This window comes from Actinia tenebrosa, unplaced genomic scaffold, assembly GCF_029948245.1.
Source record: "Actinia tenebrosa isolate PJP-AT-01 unplaced genomic scaffold, QUT_ActTen_1.0 PGA_scaffold1__47_contigs__length_23844297, whole genome shotgun sequence".
Lineage (NCBI taxonomy): Eukaryota > Metazoa > Cnidaria > Anthozoa > Actiniaria > Actiniidae > Actinia > Actinia tenebrosa.
The window spans coordinates 3,883,528-3,901,264 of record NW_028292578.1 but is presented as its reverse complement, the minus strand read 5'-3'; the positions used below and the strand labels follow the sequence as shown (position 1 = coordinate 3,901,264).

Below are 17,737 nucleotides of genomic sequence, written 5' to 3'. Positions count from 1 at the left end.
TTAAAACTCTACAACTATTTTGTAGTCGCACACAACAGACTTGAGTGAGTTGAAGGACAGAATTACACGACATAACTCATGTCGTAAGTATAACGTGAGCAGGTTGCATGCGATAGTTGTAGGCGAAAATCGTACCGTCTCAATTCGGCCTAAAGATAGTTTTTTTTTTTCCTTTTCTGGAACGACCAAGTAAAAAGATAAATACTCCCACGATTACAAATTACCGTAAATCCTCTATTAAGCCCCCCGGGGGGCTAATTTATTTCAGGCACGGTTTGAGGGAGGGCTTATTGGAGAGAGGGGGCTTAATTGAGAGGGGGAGCTTATTGATTTAGTCGAAACGCAGTATGTAATATGATTGTAACTCAAGATTAAATGGAAGCATTTATATTGACTGTCTCGCATAATCTGTAGTGATGTACATGGCATTTTTATTATTTGATTTACCTGTGTTAGTCTCTCAAGTATAATTTACGATTATTGTGAATAGCAAAACTAAAACACGGTAACATTAACAAAGCAAGCTAAAAAGAAATGTTCTGAACAACCAAGACTTTAATAAATCACCTTTAATCAGTAAGGGGGGGGGGGGAGCTTATTGGAGAGGGGGGAATAAAAAGAGAGGGGGGACTAAATAGAGGATTTACGGTACATACTGTTTGATAGAAACTTAGCAAATATACTGTTCTGTTTTACAGTCAGTACCCGGGGATCATCGTGTTCAACGACCTGACCGTCTTCAAGGACGACAACCGTGTCATAATCTACAATGGTGTTGATTCGATGAGCAATAGTCAGCACAGTACACTTGGTAAACTTGTTTCGTATGGTTTGCTGTATCATTTGGTCTGTTTGATAGTCAATATTAGCCGTGGCCTCATCCAGTACAAGTATTTGACATTTCTGTAGTAGCGCCCGAGCAAGACATAGGAGTTGTCTTTCTCCAGCGCTGAGACCTGACCCTCCTTCTCCTATCGGGTATTCCAATTGGCCATCTAGATTTTGCACTTTTTGTTTTAGTTGGACCTCATCGAGAGCGGTCCACAGTTGCAAATCTGTCAGGCTGTCAAATGGATCCAAGTTTTGCCTGAGGCTTCCGATAAACAAAACAGGATCTTGTGTAATGACAGCCATGGAACGTCGAGCGGCCTGTAGTTGAATGGTGCCAAGATCAACGCCGTCAATATACACCCCACCTTCAGGATCAGGCATACGAAACAACGATGCCACGAGGGACGACTTGCCCGCTCCTGTTCTTCCTGCAATGCCTACTTTGTCAGCAGGTTTCACATCGAGGCTGATATCTTTAAGAACACGAGGCCCGCCTTCAAAGTAGATTAAAGAGACATTGCGCAAACTCAGTGACCCATTTGTTGGCCAATCCTCTGGTGGATGAATGTCACTGTCGTAGCCTGGTTCTGAAGGTAAGTTGGTGTAACTCAAGACTCTCTCAACAGACGTCATCTGACTTTCTATCTCGGGAATCTGTGTTAAGGCATATGTAACAATGGACAAAAGGCCAACGACTAGAGTAACCAACATTGCAGCCAAACCTAAAGATGAATATATAAAAGCCGGTCAGTACAAAATGATTGCATAATTTAAAATTGAATTTAATATAATAACTTATCTTGCTGAAAATGCATAAAATGATCCAATGCTTCACCAATTAGTTATGAATATATCGACACTTTGATAAAGCTACAACTATTATTATTATATTATTATTATTATCATTATAATTATCATTATTATTATTTTATTATTATTTTATCATTATTGTTATTATTATTTTGCGCCTTACAATATTGAAAAAGATACATAACAATGATAAAAGGAAAAAAAATTATGCTATATTTAGCCCCGTCCACACTATGCTGGATAAATTTGAATCTGCAAGTTTCACACCGAAACCGAAAAAAAAGTTTTCCGTCCACACATGAAAACGGAGAAAATATTTTGCGTCCACACCAGTCCGATCAGAGGCGGCAAAACGCGTTATTGCACATCTGAGCATGTGCATCGAAGCTGAAATTGAGCCCGCGGTGAATTTTTAGCCTTCCCGCCGTATTCCCATGACAATCATGACGTCATCATATTCGAAAAATTTCGGGTACGAAATGTTCTCCGTCCACACTAATACGGCTAGCCGGCGTTTTCAAATCGTAAATTCGCATTATCATGAAATTCAAGTTTCATAATCTTGTAAAGTGGTCCAAACTACATATACTGGCCAAATTTTAAGGTTGTAAAGCATTTCGTTGCGGAACTATAGGCGAGTAAACATGAAGCAATTTTTGGTTAAAATGTATGAAGCGGCCATTTTGTTGTTTCAAGTTGGTACACCATCATGGCGGACGAAATTCCAAAGGCTTAAAATGATGGATGATTTAATATGTTTGACTATATTTCACTTAAACATACTTGAAATAGATATTTTAAACGTGTCTAAGGGAAATTCTTTCAATTAGAGTCAATTATTTTAATATTTTCATCGCTATTTAGCTAGACGTGACGGTTTTGCGTGACATAAACTCAGCCTTCATAACTCGGGAACCAAACATCTGACTTATAACATTGATTTCTAAAACATACTTGAGAAATGCCTTTACACGATCTATAGTTTAGATTTTGATGTTTTGATGACGTCATGTGAAAACCGGCAATTGGAAGCCAGTGCAGCTCACGTAAATAGAGGTGTAATATTACAAAACTTAGCTTTGGGGCACTCTGAATAAGTCGAATAATAATAATAATAATAATAATAATAATAATAATAATAATAATTTAATCACTTATTGTGTGCGCATTCCATACAATGATCATGCGCGCATTACAATAATAATATAATATATATAACTATATAACTATTTACATATAAGAATGATAAATATATATTGATAAATACTACTATATACTAAGTCTAGCAGCAGTACCAAGCGGTCTAGTCGGCGGGTGCAACAATGGTTAATGGAGCTCCATTAACTATGGTGCAACTGGCAATCCATACAACAGACTGTTCCAGTAATCAATACGACTGCTTTGTTATCAGAGCAGGTATCAGCGTTGTCGATACGATCCACGAATAAGTACTAACGTACGTATTCGTCTAATTTTGTGTATATGAGAGAAAATTGCGTGAACCACAGATGTTGCTGATGTATGGTTGGCATAGGGAGTTGAGAATATCAACCATGCGCCAAGGTTTCTAACAGCAGGCACCGGAGGAATTACATCAGATCCAACACATTACCAAGGTCGGATAAATAACGATCAATAATAGGTTAATAATTGATTACCGTATTGAACTTGCTGGTTAACAAAGATTAAGAAAAGCGACTAGGAAAAAAAATACATGTGCAGCCTGCGAGCCGCTCTATGTTAATGACAGGTAAGGAGGTTTGGGTTGCAATGATGTACTCTCGTTGAATCTTGAAATATAGCAAAACTATTGGCCTTTGAAACAATAATTAATGGTATTAAGTATGACTTTAGACCGGAATATAGAGTTTCGTGCGCTGTGATTGATCAAGACGCCAGTGATTCTGAGAGGATAATCAGTGGTGATTTATGAGTTGCCAATGTTTGCCAGAGCGGGAGTAATACTAAAACGTTTTTTTAAAATCGTATGTTTTGTTTTTTCTCTGATATTGAAGTCTAAATAATACTAAATCAATTATTCCCCCCAAGCTCAGTGATTATGGTGAATATCTACCTCGCCGCGCGAAGACTCAAGGCTCGTTAAGTATTCACCGATAGTCACACAATTATATTATAATCTTGTAATATCAACAAAAATGTACGTCACGAAATCCAAAAAAGTTCTCGAATACGTTAAACTGAATTTGAAAAAAAACCGCACACATCACCGTAAAACGCCCTTTAAACTTGGGTATGATCTATATATGTTACTGACAATGACTCTTACCTTTGTCCATGTTAGTGGCCCAGGAGATTCCAGCAATCGCAGTAAGCAGTGTTGCAAACAACAAGTCGGTGTTGATATTAAACCACATTTTAGTTGCTATGGTCACATAAATAATTTTGGAGTATTCGTCTTGAAGCCTACAGAAAAGAGATCCAGACAAATTACTAATTACTGTACTAATTTAAATTTAAATTTAAATGTTTTAAAAGCATTCTAATTTTTTTTAATTGAAAGCAACTATTTGCCCTCCTAAATTGGATAACCAAGCTCGTCGTCAACATTTAAATACGCAAGCCCAAATACCAACGGCAAACTAAAGACTAGACTAGTTCTCTACTAGTTATCATCCACTCTGAAGACTAGAAAACTAGTTCACCAATCAAAAACATGACAGTGAAAAAATAAACAAAGTTAATTCTCGATATGACAAAAAGAAAGAAAATCTTTACCTTATACCCTCCGGAGCAGCATTTAATTTATCTAATCTCGACGATCATCCAGTTAGGATGTGCCATCTTAGTATTGGAGAAGGATTAAAAACTACTATACTTTGCAGTCCATGATGGTAAACCAAAACAATGGTTCCGTTGGCTTTACCGATCATGCAACTATGTAAGTGTTCTACCTATTTTATACTTTATGATCACGTGTTGCAAAGTGACTTTGTGCCTTCCACTCCCCAGCTCCCTCAGTTTTTCGAAGCTTGCTAAAATCTTTTTAACACTAAATGATAATAGAAATTAATTACCTGAACATTATTTCCAGGAAGTTCTCTTGCATGTGTGATGTTCGAACGACTGCTAGCCCTGCGATAGTTTCAGCAGCATGGGCGTAGATTGGGCTGCATTGTATTGATTCCATTCTCTTCAAGTCACGAATTACTCTCAGGTAATAATAGCAGATGCAGAATAATAAACAACACAATGGAACAACAGCAAAAATAATCCAAATGTTGGTGATCAACGACAGCACCACCACACCAGCAGCAGTTGTACACAACGCGGTTGAAAATAAAAATTTTTCAGGCATCAAATTATCCATGTAACCAATGTCTTTCGAGAAACGATTGATTATTCGTCCTAGAGGGTTTGTATCAAAGAACAAGACAGGAGCCTTCAAAACTGCCAGAGTCATCTTGTCATGAAGGTTCTTGGAAGCATTGACTAAGATGTTGTAGAGCAACAGCTGTCTTGAATAACACAAGACAAAAGCAACAGTAACAAGTATAGCGAGCATTCCAAGAGCTTCAAAGCCCTTCTGTTGATGTTTTGGTAATTTGACTATTCGGGAAAGCCACAACTGCGGAGCCAGTATGCTTCCTAGAAAGAAAAGAAAAGTCATGATAAGTTTTAATAATAACAAGTAAGTCGGCCACTGGCTTACCACGGCTATTCTTCAAATTGAATTGCCCTATTTCACTATGATGTCACCGCTTGTTTATGTGGGGGATAGAATCGCCAAATCAAATAGAAAATTCAACAAAATTTGCTCCTAGCGATGGCCTGGTTATCAGATATTATATGTGTTAATATGTACTAAAAAATATTCTGAGCGTTCACTGGCTATTCTACTTCTCTTCGTGGATTGATACGGGTTTTAGAACAACTTTCGGTGAATTTGCGTTGATTTGACCCCTTCCGACGACCATGATTCTTTGCGTTTAAACAATATATTGTTTTGATGTGACGTCATAGTAAAATACGGCAATTGAAATTCTGGGGACACTAATCGGGGCGCTACTTCCCCTATTAAAAGAAAGCCACTTTTATGATATTTGTGTATAATTTTCTTTCTAAGACCTTGCAACAATAAAAACCTTTGCCATTATTTGATCTTTCATTCACTAATGATAGACATAAATTTAAAGCAGACTTGGGGACAACATATTGTTTTGCAAGAGAACGGCAAAAATCCCTTATAAACGTTCAGCCGAGCGTGAGTGGGTTTCCTCAGATGTAAGCAATCAATAATTTGCATTAAGGATATATAGGCGACAGTATATTTTAGTTACACTTTGCAGCTAGCAAACTTATAGTATATATTTCTATATATAAGTTTTCTAAAAAAATATAAGACAGAATATATTATTCACCTTGGACTGCCAGATAAAACAATGCAAAGCACGTTAACAGCACAGGATGTAGTCCTGACCTCAGATACTTCCAATAAACCTGCCACGTTACTGTTCCCAGTTGTCTATCTTCATCCTCCTCTTCCATATCTCTACAAGAGTTTTGTATGAGTGTGTTAAACTTCACTTTCACCTCCTCCCCTGTGTTTTCTTTCAAGTTATCTGTTTTTGAATCATATTCCACAACATCTCCAATCAAACCCTCACTGATAAGCTGTTTATGCGAGCCCTGAGTCATTAAACGACCTTCTTTCATCAACAAGATTTTGTCAGCTCGGTGGAGATGTTGAAGTTGATGCGTCACTAGAATTCGTATCCGACTTGACAGATGATTACAGATACATTCATCCAGGACGTATCTACCAACCTTGACGTCTAAAGCGCTCAGTGGATCATCAAGCAAATAAACATCAGCATTATAGTAGACTGCTCGTGCTAAACTAACACGTACACGTTGACCACCACTCAAAGTGACGCCTCGCTGCCCAGTCAAACTCATGTCTCCTTTGGGAAAATGGCCGATATCTTCATTAAGGTCACAAACATCTATGGCTCTTTGATATCTGTGTTTATCAAACTTTTGTCCAAAGAGTATATTATCGCGTACTGTGCCAGTGAATATCCAGGGATATTGACTGACATAAGCGATTATTCCGTGTGTAGAGATATTTCCCGACTTGATAGGAATCTCTCTTAAGATAGCCATTAATAACGTGGACTTGCCACTCCCCACAGGTCCTGTAACCATTAGCAACTGGTTTGGTTCTGTACTAAAGGAAATATCATGCAAGGTACACTGTTCGTCATCTTCAAACCAGCCTGCTGACATCTTCTTAACTGTGACATTTGGTGCAATACCTTCAGTGACATCATTTGGCACATCTTCCTTGCTATTGTAACTAACATCATTGTTTAACAAAGAATACGCTGTGCATGTATTGGACTGTTTTAGAACTATCCTCTCACAGAAAATGTCATTGAGACGATTTATGAGGCCCGCCTTCAGCGATATGGTTTTCTGATGTTTGATAGTCTGGTGGTTCCACGAATCTCTCGAGATCATGAGAAATTCTTGTATTCTCTTTATAGATGTAAAACTATGTGCCAGTTCTATTAAATTATAGTTACACGAGAAGGCAACATCCATTCCTATTACACTATACATTAAAACTACAGTGAAGACATTGACCACATTGGTAAGAACACTGGAGTAGATTAACGTTGCAATAGATACAAGCGTTGCCAGCAGCGGCAGTGTCAAGATCTGTGAACCCGGGAGGGCGGAGAATGCACCAAGGAGACGAAGCTGAATAACTTCGTTTCTATAACAAAAGTTAGAGGCCTATGTCAGTAGTGGTCCGGGTAAAGCAAATTCATTAGAAGATATATAATTTTCTATACCGTAAAATCCCGGGCGATCTTATGAACGGGAGGAAGTACAGTCCAGAACGAAGTGCAAAACGTTTTTCCGGAGGGGGACAGGGACGGGGAAAGGGGAGAGAGGATTTTATGATACATTTTATCGATCTATTAAGATACAATGAATAAACTGAGGACTCATTTGGTTTCCACTCAGCCTCTTCAAAAGTAACTGCGCTCTACAACAATTCCATTTTTACCTTCTCAAAGACATGATTCTATCGCTGAATTTCCATTCCAATGCATGCATCTTGACAGCTCGTATTCCTGAAATGACGTCCTTGACTGCTGCTAGACGATGGTCAGTTGCTTGTTTTTGCTTGTAGCGTAATTTTCCATAAGCATTTAGTAAACCAGTTTGAATGATTAAAAATAGAACTAAAACCAATGTTCCTGATAAAGACTGCCAACCAACTAGTGCCCACAATAGAAGAAATCCAGTTAGAATTGACAAAAAGCCACTGACAGTCAATAAAAATGTATATATTAGCTCTTCCATTCGTTGTGCATCGTTGGATATTAGGTTCATGATCGCCCCTGAGGTAGCTCTTTGTATACCACTGTCTGTCATTAAAAGAATCTGGAAACATAAATTACATTTGCATATATTTACTTAGAAACCCTTTAAACAAGAAGAACTGAAGATGTTCCTTTCTCAATGCACCAGGAGAAGAGGCGTTCTTTCATCAGACAATTTGCTTTTGCCAACATGAAACAATGTTTTCTTTTATAAACAATAAATAATTCGGTTACCGACGAAACGCGCACAGTATGCAGTAAAAAAGGATAAAAAGAAGAAAAACCACTGATCATTTGCATGCGGTACACCAAAAACATCAAAAAATTATTGTATTGATACTCTGGTGACCTGTTTTTATGACTTGCGAAACAATTGAAATTGTTGAAGCAAGCAACTTAGACTATAACGGGTTGAATACACCGATCCCACATGAATCGTTCTACTCCATAGTTACTGCATTTTTGATATATAACGTAGAACAAACACCGATTTCTGAAAATTTATCATGGTTGTACGAGAATAAATACATTCTAAAGTACAGAAGAAAATAAAAAACAATACCAGCTGAAAAATCGTTTCTAAATTTAAGTTTGATTATCGGACATTCTATATTTCATTGGGAAAAAACTCTGCATTATTCGATGGTCACTCAACTTGAATTTGGGACTGGTGTATTGCTTTATAGCTGGATGAATGGTCAATATCAATTTAGATTTTATTCATTCTTTTTTTTTTTTTTTTTTTTTTTTTTTTGCTTACCGTTTTGTAGACGATCCCAATTACAGCTACCTTTAGCTGCATGCCAATGTTTAAGGTAACATATATACTATGACGGAAGGTAAACGCCCTGAGATAGCTGCAAAGACCAATACCTAATACAATAACAGGAGGATGCCACTTCTCCATATGCGATTCGCCTTGCAGATATTCAAAAAACAGCCAAAGAAAGAATATTAGCGCATACAACGCGAACACTTCTGCCAGTCCCAAGGTCGCCGTTTTTAAATAGTGTTTCATTGGCAAGACACGAAGAATAGCTTTCCATAGTTTGGGCCGTCTGCCATCTGTGTTTGCGTCGTTTAGTTCTTGTGACCAAGTTTTTTCAAGTCGTTGAACCAGGTTTTCTGCCTTATATTCATCTGGCAGTGGATAAAGATCTTCAGGGGTTAGAGGTCTTTGAGCCACTAACTTGAGAAGACCAAGCCACCAAGTAAAAAATAGACGATGAAAAAGTCCAGGTTGAACATATTCAGATTGTGACTTCTGAGATGGAGACATTACGACGATGGAGTATAGGGAATTTCTTTTCTTGGATATTTTTTACAAAATAATCTAAGAGAAATCAAACTTCGCAATTAGTTTCCCGTCGGTGTTTTGGAGCCTCTGATAAAACACAAAGCATATGGATTAATATATATATATTAATATATATATATTAATATATATATATTAATATATATATATTAATATATATATATATATATATATTTGTTTGAGAAGAAAAAGTCAAGACAACATTTTTCCCGACAAGCCTGTTTCGTGAATTGCTTCACTCTTCAGGGGATTTAATGATAAGAATATTCGTTACTATCATTTATATAGAAAAAGGATGCATACTTAATTAGTGGATGTAGTTTAGCTGTTGCGTAGTAATGCTTTGTTTCTGTGGCGGCATGAAGATACAAGTTCGTTTCGCTTATTTAATGATGAGAGTTCCGGTCGATAGATTATTAGAAACTTTTCTTTAAGACAAAGGTTACAAATATTCTGCTCTACTTCTATCGATGTATTGAGCACTATTTTACGGAAAATTGATTCACAGATTTCTTATATATATATATACATATATTTAGGCACTGCCTAAAAGCGGAGCTCCCGATACGGAAGTCACAGGGAGAACAATTTGAATGAAACTGAAAGGTAAAAATACGATCGGGGAAAAAATCATTATTTTTTATTCGAAATGATGATAATTTCTCCCATAATAAAAATCATGCAATGAAATCGAATCGAAATGCACTACATAGTTTTTTGTTTTTTGTTCTTTTTGCGCGAGTATACTCTCCCATATTAGGAATTTTGTACACAACTCACCACCACTCCCAGGGGCTAGTTTTGTTCTTGGAAGATTCTTCGACAACGTTTTCCAAGGCCGACAGTTAGGATTTGAATCTCTTTTACTTAAAAAAACGAAAGATAACTACAGATAATCCAATACAATATCAAGTTTAGAAAAATTTACCTCGCATGTCTTTCATTGAAATCGACATTCTGGAGATTTAGGACAAATCAAGACCAAAAAACAGGCTTGAAAACTGGTTAAGCTGAGCAAAAAACAAGGTTTACTTAATTAGGTCTTTTACAGTTTTCCAAAAACAAAAACAAAAATGCTTGTCAAAGAAATATATATATACTGATTGTTTGCTAAAAAACCCAAACCTGAATTCTTGAAGAACACTTCTTGATCCATCTTTGACTACATGAAAGTATTTTTAAAATTGTTTTTGGTCTATAACTTGTCCTAAAGCGATTTTTTCTGTGCATTTGAGAGCCGCATTTGTGAGTAGTTTTGCTTTGACACCAAGCGGGAGTAGTATGTTATGTTGCGCACGATCCGGATTTTGGACGGGCAAGGGACGGGCAAGGGACGGGCAGTGGTGGGCTAGCGGTGGGCTAGTGGTGGGCACATTAATTATTCATCGCATATTAGCATAAAACGACGGGTAGGTATTGTTTCGGGTTACCATGACGACCAATTGACGTCATAAGACTGTTGTTGAACGGTATGAACAAGTCTTTGTTTCGGGAATGGTGGGCCAGTGATGGACACATCCATTGTTTATTAAATCGTTACCATAAAATGACGAGCAGACTATTGTTAGACAAGTTTGGGCAAGACTTTTGTTTAGCAATCCAATTTATAGAGTGCGGGGATTTTGAGTTTTTAACTCCAAAACTCAACCAACCAACCAACCAAGCAAGCAAGCAAGACCTAAAAATTTACTTTTGAGAAACGCAATGGCTACGTTATTCTAGTTAGGCTCTCGAGGATATTACGCTACCGTCAATGAATTCAAAAGACTAATGAAAATAAATGTTTTTTGAAACAATATTATGTGTTGAGCAAATTCATGATAACATCCTTCCATAATTCTTTTAAAAGCAAACACCAAAGTTCAGCAATCAACCAAGTGTATATCTTCCAAACTCATCAAACTCAAGAAATACTTCGAGTATTTGCTGACTTTTGTATCCAACACAATGCACTTAATGACTCATAAACGATAAACAATAAGGCCTACTAAGTTCTTCCTAATTATGCAAAAATCAGCTGAAAATGATTAGTTCTGTTATCTTGTTCTTTATTATATAAACAGCAATCGTTCTATTTCATACTGGACCATAGTACAATGATTCTGAGTTCCCTTGGCATTCAAGCTTATTAATGCTGTCATATCTCTTTCCTTCAATCATTTTTTGTCACGTGATAAATAAGACACGGCATCAAAACAATTTTATGAATGCACAAATCTACAGGAAGCCCATATCCGATTTAGTTATTGAAAAACACAGGAAGCCCATGGCCAATTCGTATTTCCACAGGCAGCCCATCCGATTTAGTTATTGAAAACACAGGAAGCTCATGGCCAAGACCATTTGAAATACCTAAATTAATAACTGATTACATAATGATTTTATATTTGCTTATTTTTTCTATGATTGAGAGTCAGCTATCAGGCTATCAGGCTATCAATAGCTTAGCTATCAGGCTATCAGGCTATCAATAGCTATTAACCCCTCCTCTCCTCCTCCTCCTTCTCCTCCTCTCCTCCTCCTCCGCATCCTCCTCTCCTCCTCCTCTCTCCTCCTCCGCATCCTCCTCTCCTCCTCCTTCCTCTCCTCTCCTCCCTCCTCCTCCCTCACTCCTCCTCCTCTCCTCCTTCTCCCTCCTCCTCCTCCTCTCCTCCTCTCCTCCTTCTTTTCCTCCTCCTCGTCTGGATGAAATAATAAACTAGAACTATGAGTGAATGAAATTTTAAAGCGTGTAGCCGGGTAGCTAAGCTATTGTTAGCCGGATACTTTGATAGCTAATAGTTCTAGCTTATTATTTCATCCAGAGAAGGAGTAGGAAAAGGAGGAGGAGAGGAGGATGCGGAGGAGGAGGAGAGGAGGAGAAGGAGGAGGAGGAGAGGAGGGGTTAATAGCTATTGATAGCCTGATAGCCTGATAGCTAAGCTATTGATAGCCTGATAGCCTGATAGCTGACTCTCAATCATAGAAAAAATAAGCAAATATAAAATCATTATGTAATCAGTTATTAATTTAGGTATTTCAAATGGTCTTGGCCATGAGCTTCCTGTGTTTTCAATAACTAAATCGGATGGGCTGCCTGTGGAAATACGAATTGGCCATGGGCTTCCTGTGTTTTTCAATAACTAAATCGGATATGGGCTTCCTGTAGATTTGTGCATTCATAAAATTGTTTTGATGCCGTGTCTTATTTATCACGTGACAAAAAATGATTGAAGGAAAGAGATATGACAGCATTAATAAGCTTGAATGCCAAGGGAACTCAGAATCATTGTACTATGGTCCAGTATGAAATAGAACGATTGCTGTTTATATAATAAAGAACAAGATAACAGAACTAATCATTTTCAGCTGATTTTTGCATAATTAGGAAGAACTTAGTAGGCCTTATTGTTTATCGTTTATGAGTCATTAAGTGCATTGTGTTGGATACAAAAGTCAGCAAATACTCAAAGTATTTCTTGAGTTTGATGAGTTTGGAAGATATACACTTGGTTGATTGCTGAACTTTGGTGTTTGCTTTTAAAAGAATTATGGAAGGATGTTATCATGAATTTGCTCAACACATAATATTGTTTCAAAAAACATTTATTTTCATTAGTCTTTTGAATTCATTGACGGTAGCGTAATATCCTCGAGAGCCTAACTAGAATAACGTAGCCATTGCGTTTCTCAAAAGTAAATTTTTAGGTCTTGCTTGCTTGCTTGGTTGGTTGGTTGAGTTTTGGAGTTAAAAACTCAAAATCCCCGCACTCTATAAATTGGATTGCTAAACAAAAGTCTTGCCCAAACTTGTCTAACAATAGTCTGCTCGTCATTTTATGGTAACGATTTAATAAACAATGGATGTGTCCATCACTGGCCCACCATTCCCGAAACAAAGACTTGTTCATACCGTTCAACAACAGTCTTATGACGTCAATTGGTCGTCATGGTAACCCGAAACAATACCTACCCGTCGTTTTATGCTAATATGCGATGAATAATTAATGTGCCCACCACTAGCCCACCGCTAGCCCACCACTGCCCGTCCCTTGCCCTTCCCTTGCCCGTCCCTTGCCCGTCCCTTGCCCGTCCAAAATCCGGATCGTGCGCAACATAACATACTACTAGCGGGATTCCTGTGTCGTGTACACGGACGGACGTACGGACGTACGGACGGAAGTGTCGTCAGCCAAGCCATGAAAAATCAACTCGATGGTTTACCATTTTTTCTTAAGTATGGTGCTCCGCAATTCTGAGAGAGGTCTTGCTCAAATATTAGCCTGTATTTACGTTTTAAATGAAGCATTTCGATTTTAAAGCCAGTAATAAAATTTCCGTGCGATTGTACATGTCCGTGAAACTCGTTGCGACTGCCTAATTACGTTTGCCAAAGTCACGACCGGAATTGGAATCGGAGCTCCAGATTGAGCTATTCTAGGTCTGATCAGTATGGCATAAACGCTCTGCATTTTTTGCAACTTATTTCCTCATAGACTCAGATACTAGTAAACCTTCCCAACCAGGTAAACCGGTCTACCCTGCTTCCAGGGTTTTTTATTTTTCATCCTGATTTCTCCCCTACAAAATAGACAAGTTGCGCAATGGTAGTCATGGGTCTTCAAGACATTACCCAAGAGATCTTTGCGGGCTTCTGCTATAGAGTTCTGGTCTACAGTGCGATCAATAAGCATGTACTAGCTGTCAATCAATGTCACCAGTTGCCAAGTGATTAAGAGAGGGCGGAGCCAGCCGATTACGTGACGTAAATTTATGTCTACGCCGGCATTCTCTTTTTCGTTGACTGCTGTAATTCAAGACAGCCGCACTAGAAATACTCTTAAACAAGGATTTAGAGCCAACTTCTAAGCGATTACTTCGAAGGAAATGTTTATAAGAATTATCAATGAATTTCATAGGCAAAAGCTTTTTTTTTTTGAACGAGCGAAGATCGGTAAGGAGAACACAATAGTTTCAAGAACCAGGCTTACAATAAAGCAATATCAAAAAATTCATTCAACATGACTTGTTATTCACTAGAACTTGACAATATAGGTATTCTTATAACCTATATTTAAAAAATGGTGATTCATTAAAAAATATTGCTAAATTATAAAATTTATTCATAGCTACACATGCATAAAACTGGTCTAAAATGGGAATTAGGTTCCCATTGCTTACTATCAATGCAATCACGCGACGTTTTGGAGTTGACTTGGGGCAAACAAGCGGTTGACTGATCGAGGGGCAACTAGCGGATGTTAGGCCAAACCTGTCAAAATAAGTCCTTAGACTATTGACTATTTCTACGACATGAAGATCAAAACAACATCCAAGATTCTACAAGCCATTAAAGTGGTAGTTTCCATCCCTGGAAATCGTACCATAAAAAAGTAGACACGTAATATAGTTTACTGTCCAAATTCGTTTTCGATACAAGAATGGAAAGATCTTGTATTTAGCCGGTAAAGTTTGGCCCTTTGAAAAATCTTTTAGCTAGATTTATTAAGCATTGTATTCAACCTCGCCCTCTGGTATCATATTCATATATTTATTTGTTTCCTTCCTTCCTTTCTAGTCCTTCTCTAGCTCCCTCTTTCCTCTTGTTTTCTTCAGTCCTGTTAATGTATTTAAAACTTTAATTAATTTCCTAAAAAAGAGTAAACACTAAAAAAGAGCTGAGTAAGTTATTGAGCGATTTTTGCTGCGCTTCTAGCGATCAAAAACCGTGTATAAATTTTTAGCCATCAAATATGAGATGAGTTTAAGTGACGAAATTTTCAAACGAATGCTACGCAATTGAGCAAGTCGTTTTTATCTAATGTCGCAGGAAAAAAGCCACGCAATAGCATTATAATTTCGAACATGTTCAAAACAAAGGAAATTCATCAGTGAAGTGATCGAAATTATTCATCGCCTTCGGCTCGTGATCGTATATCGTACATCGCCACTAATATTGTAAATAGTATGAAATATATATGAAAACATGTACTTAAAAGACAACAAAACTTAGGTGTCAGCCCGCTTTGGTGCATCTAAGAAAAAGGAAATGAAAAAGTAAAATAAAGATGTAATAATTAAAATTTATGGATTAAATGTTTACGCTCGAACCTAAAGCAAGTTGATCCTGCAAAGAAGGCTAGAAAAATGCCCAACAAACCGGTCATCAATAAGATGATCATCTGTATGGAAACATATCATTTATTATCATTTCTTAGTCGTTTGGCTGGTTTAACAACAAATCCGTTTCAATATACCCGTAGATAGTACTTTTAGATACGTTTCCACTGCGAAAACCATTTGGAGTTATATATCATAATGGAGATAGAAGATAAAGCGGATATTTTGTCCAAATAAATTTATGGTTTGACGAAGGACCTACAAATTACCTTTTCGCCCATATTAGAAACCAAGAAAGTTGCCTTGATCTTCATAACTCTTAGCCTAACCAAGACCACTCCGTACACGCGGCCTTTTGCTGACAAACTCCTAAGCCTAAGTTTTACTGTCGTCATGGAGCGTAGAGAGCTACCGAATCATTTTAAGTAGAATGAAGAGGGCGGCGGCACGCCAACGTACCTTTCGTGAATCCCATTATTCCTATCCTTGTCTTTCCTAATCCATATTTTATAACCAATCCTACCTCTATTCCTATTATCATTCTCATAGTTACTAAAATAATAGAGTGCAAACAATTAATCCGTGAAACACTAAGTTGTGCGAATTAAACAATAGAAAACAATGGAATTTGCATGAAATTGTGCTATTTTGTATTACTAGAGTGCACGCACTAAATCCGTGAACAATATTTAGCATTAATTAGTAGTAATTCATACAGAATCCTGTTTTCTATTGTTTGATTTCCACTATTTAGTACTAAAAAAATAGTATTTGATTCACGGGTTTAGTGCGTGTACTCTAATGTTTCATGCGGTTATATTGTTTGCAATCTAGAGCACTTTCCCATTCCATTCTTACTACAGATAGCGTCTTTTCAAATAGAAAGTTAAATGGCTGCACTGCCTAAAAGCGTAGCTTCAATTTGTTATCCACAGTGAGCCCAATTTAGATACGACTGCAAGGTGAAAATAAAATCGGGAAAAAATAGAACTGATCGAATCATTCTTTTTTTTTTTTTTTTTTTTTTTTGTTCGAATTGAGAATTTCCTCCATAATGAAAATTAGTGAAAAAAATTAAGGATGCTAGTTTTTTTTCTTGTAAAGTCTTCGACAACGTTTTCCATGTTCGAGATTTTCACTTTTTGCTGTTTAATTTTATTAAGATAACTACGTATACAGATCTAGATAATCCTATGCAATATTTCCGAATTTTTTTATATTAGTTGTAGATTGTGAGTTAAAAATAAAAGTTATCCTATTCCTGGCCATAGATAAAATGTTTTTATTCCTTTTATATAAGAAACGACCCCTTAGTTTAGTAATATTCTTCTATAGTGTTTCAAATTTATGAAGGAAGATCCTCTGTACTTAACAAATAAAGCAGCTTTTTCCGTGTTCCGTTCAGTAATAAAGCACGCAGGAAGTGGCGTAAACACGAAAGAAGTGTAAGGAGAAGAACACGCTCGCGGATGGCGTCAGCACTGTGCTCCGTTCACTAATAAAGCACAGTTTTCGACCAATCAGCTCGCGCGTACTATCCTAACTATATAATAAAGCATTCCCTAAAATTGCAACTCGTGCATAATGTACATTAAGGAATATAAAACGCGCGCACGTCTCCGTACTGTTATATTAACAAACTGGGAGCTGTGGAGCACGAGAACGGCTTAGCAAGCTCAAGTAAACCGTTTTCGATGGCCCATGATAACAATTGGAAAGGAATATTCTGCTCAAGTAAGCAGACGTTCTTGCTATCACAACGTTTCCTACGGTAGGAAACGTTGTGACAGGTGAGTAAGAACGTCTTCGTAGGAGGCTACGTCAAAATCGGCATATCCACATAACTTTATGGGCTTAAAGTTCCATAAGGAATGTTTTTTAGATAATGTGGTCAGGTGACCTTGATCCTCAATTCCTTGCACCCATTTAAAAAAAAATTAAAATGGGGTGACCGTATCTGTACAAAAACTTGCATTTTACTTATTCCTATTAAAGGGTATATCGAACTGCCCTAACACCTGAGCTACCGTTGCTCATTTAGGGGATATTTGCCTATGTTTGATTGAACAAGGTCACGTGACCTATATAAACGAGCACTGGTAGTTCAGGTGTTAGGGCAAATTCATATACATCTTACAGGGAAAAGTGAAAATGTGCCGTATCATTTAATGTACAGATTATAACCGTCCCTCCATTTTAGTCCAAAGATTTGGATGCACTGGAGCGTGGATCAAAAATTTCTCAAACATTTTCATCCTATAATCATCCTCATAATGTTATGTGCCAATTCCAATTTTGGTAAGGATTGAGTAAATATAGGCAAAAT

General features: G+C 37.3%; 1 protein-coding gene and 1 long non-coding RNA gene across 2 annotated transcripts; both read right to left on the bottom strand.

Moving 5' to 3' along the window:
* Nucleotides 1-613: 613 nt before the first annotated feature.
* Nucleotides 614-9,320, bottom strand: LOC116294239 (ATP-binding cassette sub-family C member 4). Its single transcript, XM_089032139.1, has 6 exons — nucleotides 8,758-9,320; nucleotides 7,679-8,058; nucleotides 6,021-7,381; nucleotides 4,677-5,247; nucleotides 3,929-4,065; nucleotides 614-1,553 (listed from the first exon to the last, which is right to left on the bottom strand). The coding sequence occupies exons 1-6, from the start codon at nucleotides 9,274-9,276 to the stop codon at nucleotides 631-633; spliced, it is 3,891 nt and encodes a 1,296-aa protein (XP_088888265.1). The 5' UTR covers nucleotides 9,277-9,320; the 3' UTR covers nucleotides 614-630.
* A 5,071-nt stretch (nucleotides 9,321-14,391) lies between these two features.
* On the bottom strand, nucleotides 14,392-15,791 carry LOC116294249 (uncharacterized). Its single transcript, XR_004196904.2, has 2 exons — nucleotides 15,681-15,791; nucleotides 14,392-14,909 (listed from the first exon to the last, which is right to left on the bottom strand). It is a non-coding gene; the product is annotated as an uncharacterized LOC116294249 (long non-coding RNA).
* Between the last annotated feature and the right edge of the window lie 1,946 nt (nucleotides 15,792-17,737).

Excerpts from the sequence above, each read along its gene's own strand:
- LOC116294239 (XM_089032139.1), bottom strand. The coding sequence starts at position 9,276 with ATGTCTCCATCTCAGAAGTCACAATCTGAATATGTTCAACCTGGACTT. Across the intron at positions 7,382-7,678 it reads AGAATCATGTCTTTGAGAAG|AAACGAAGTTATTCAGCTTC; the intron begins GTAAAAATGGAA and ends CTTTTGTTATAG. Across the intron at positions 1,554-3,928 it reads GGCCACTAACATGGACAAAG|GTTTGGCTGCAATGTTGGTT; the intron begins GTAAGAGTCATT and ends ATTCATCTTTAG.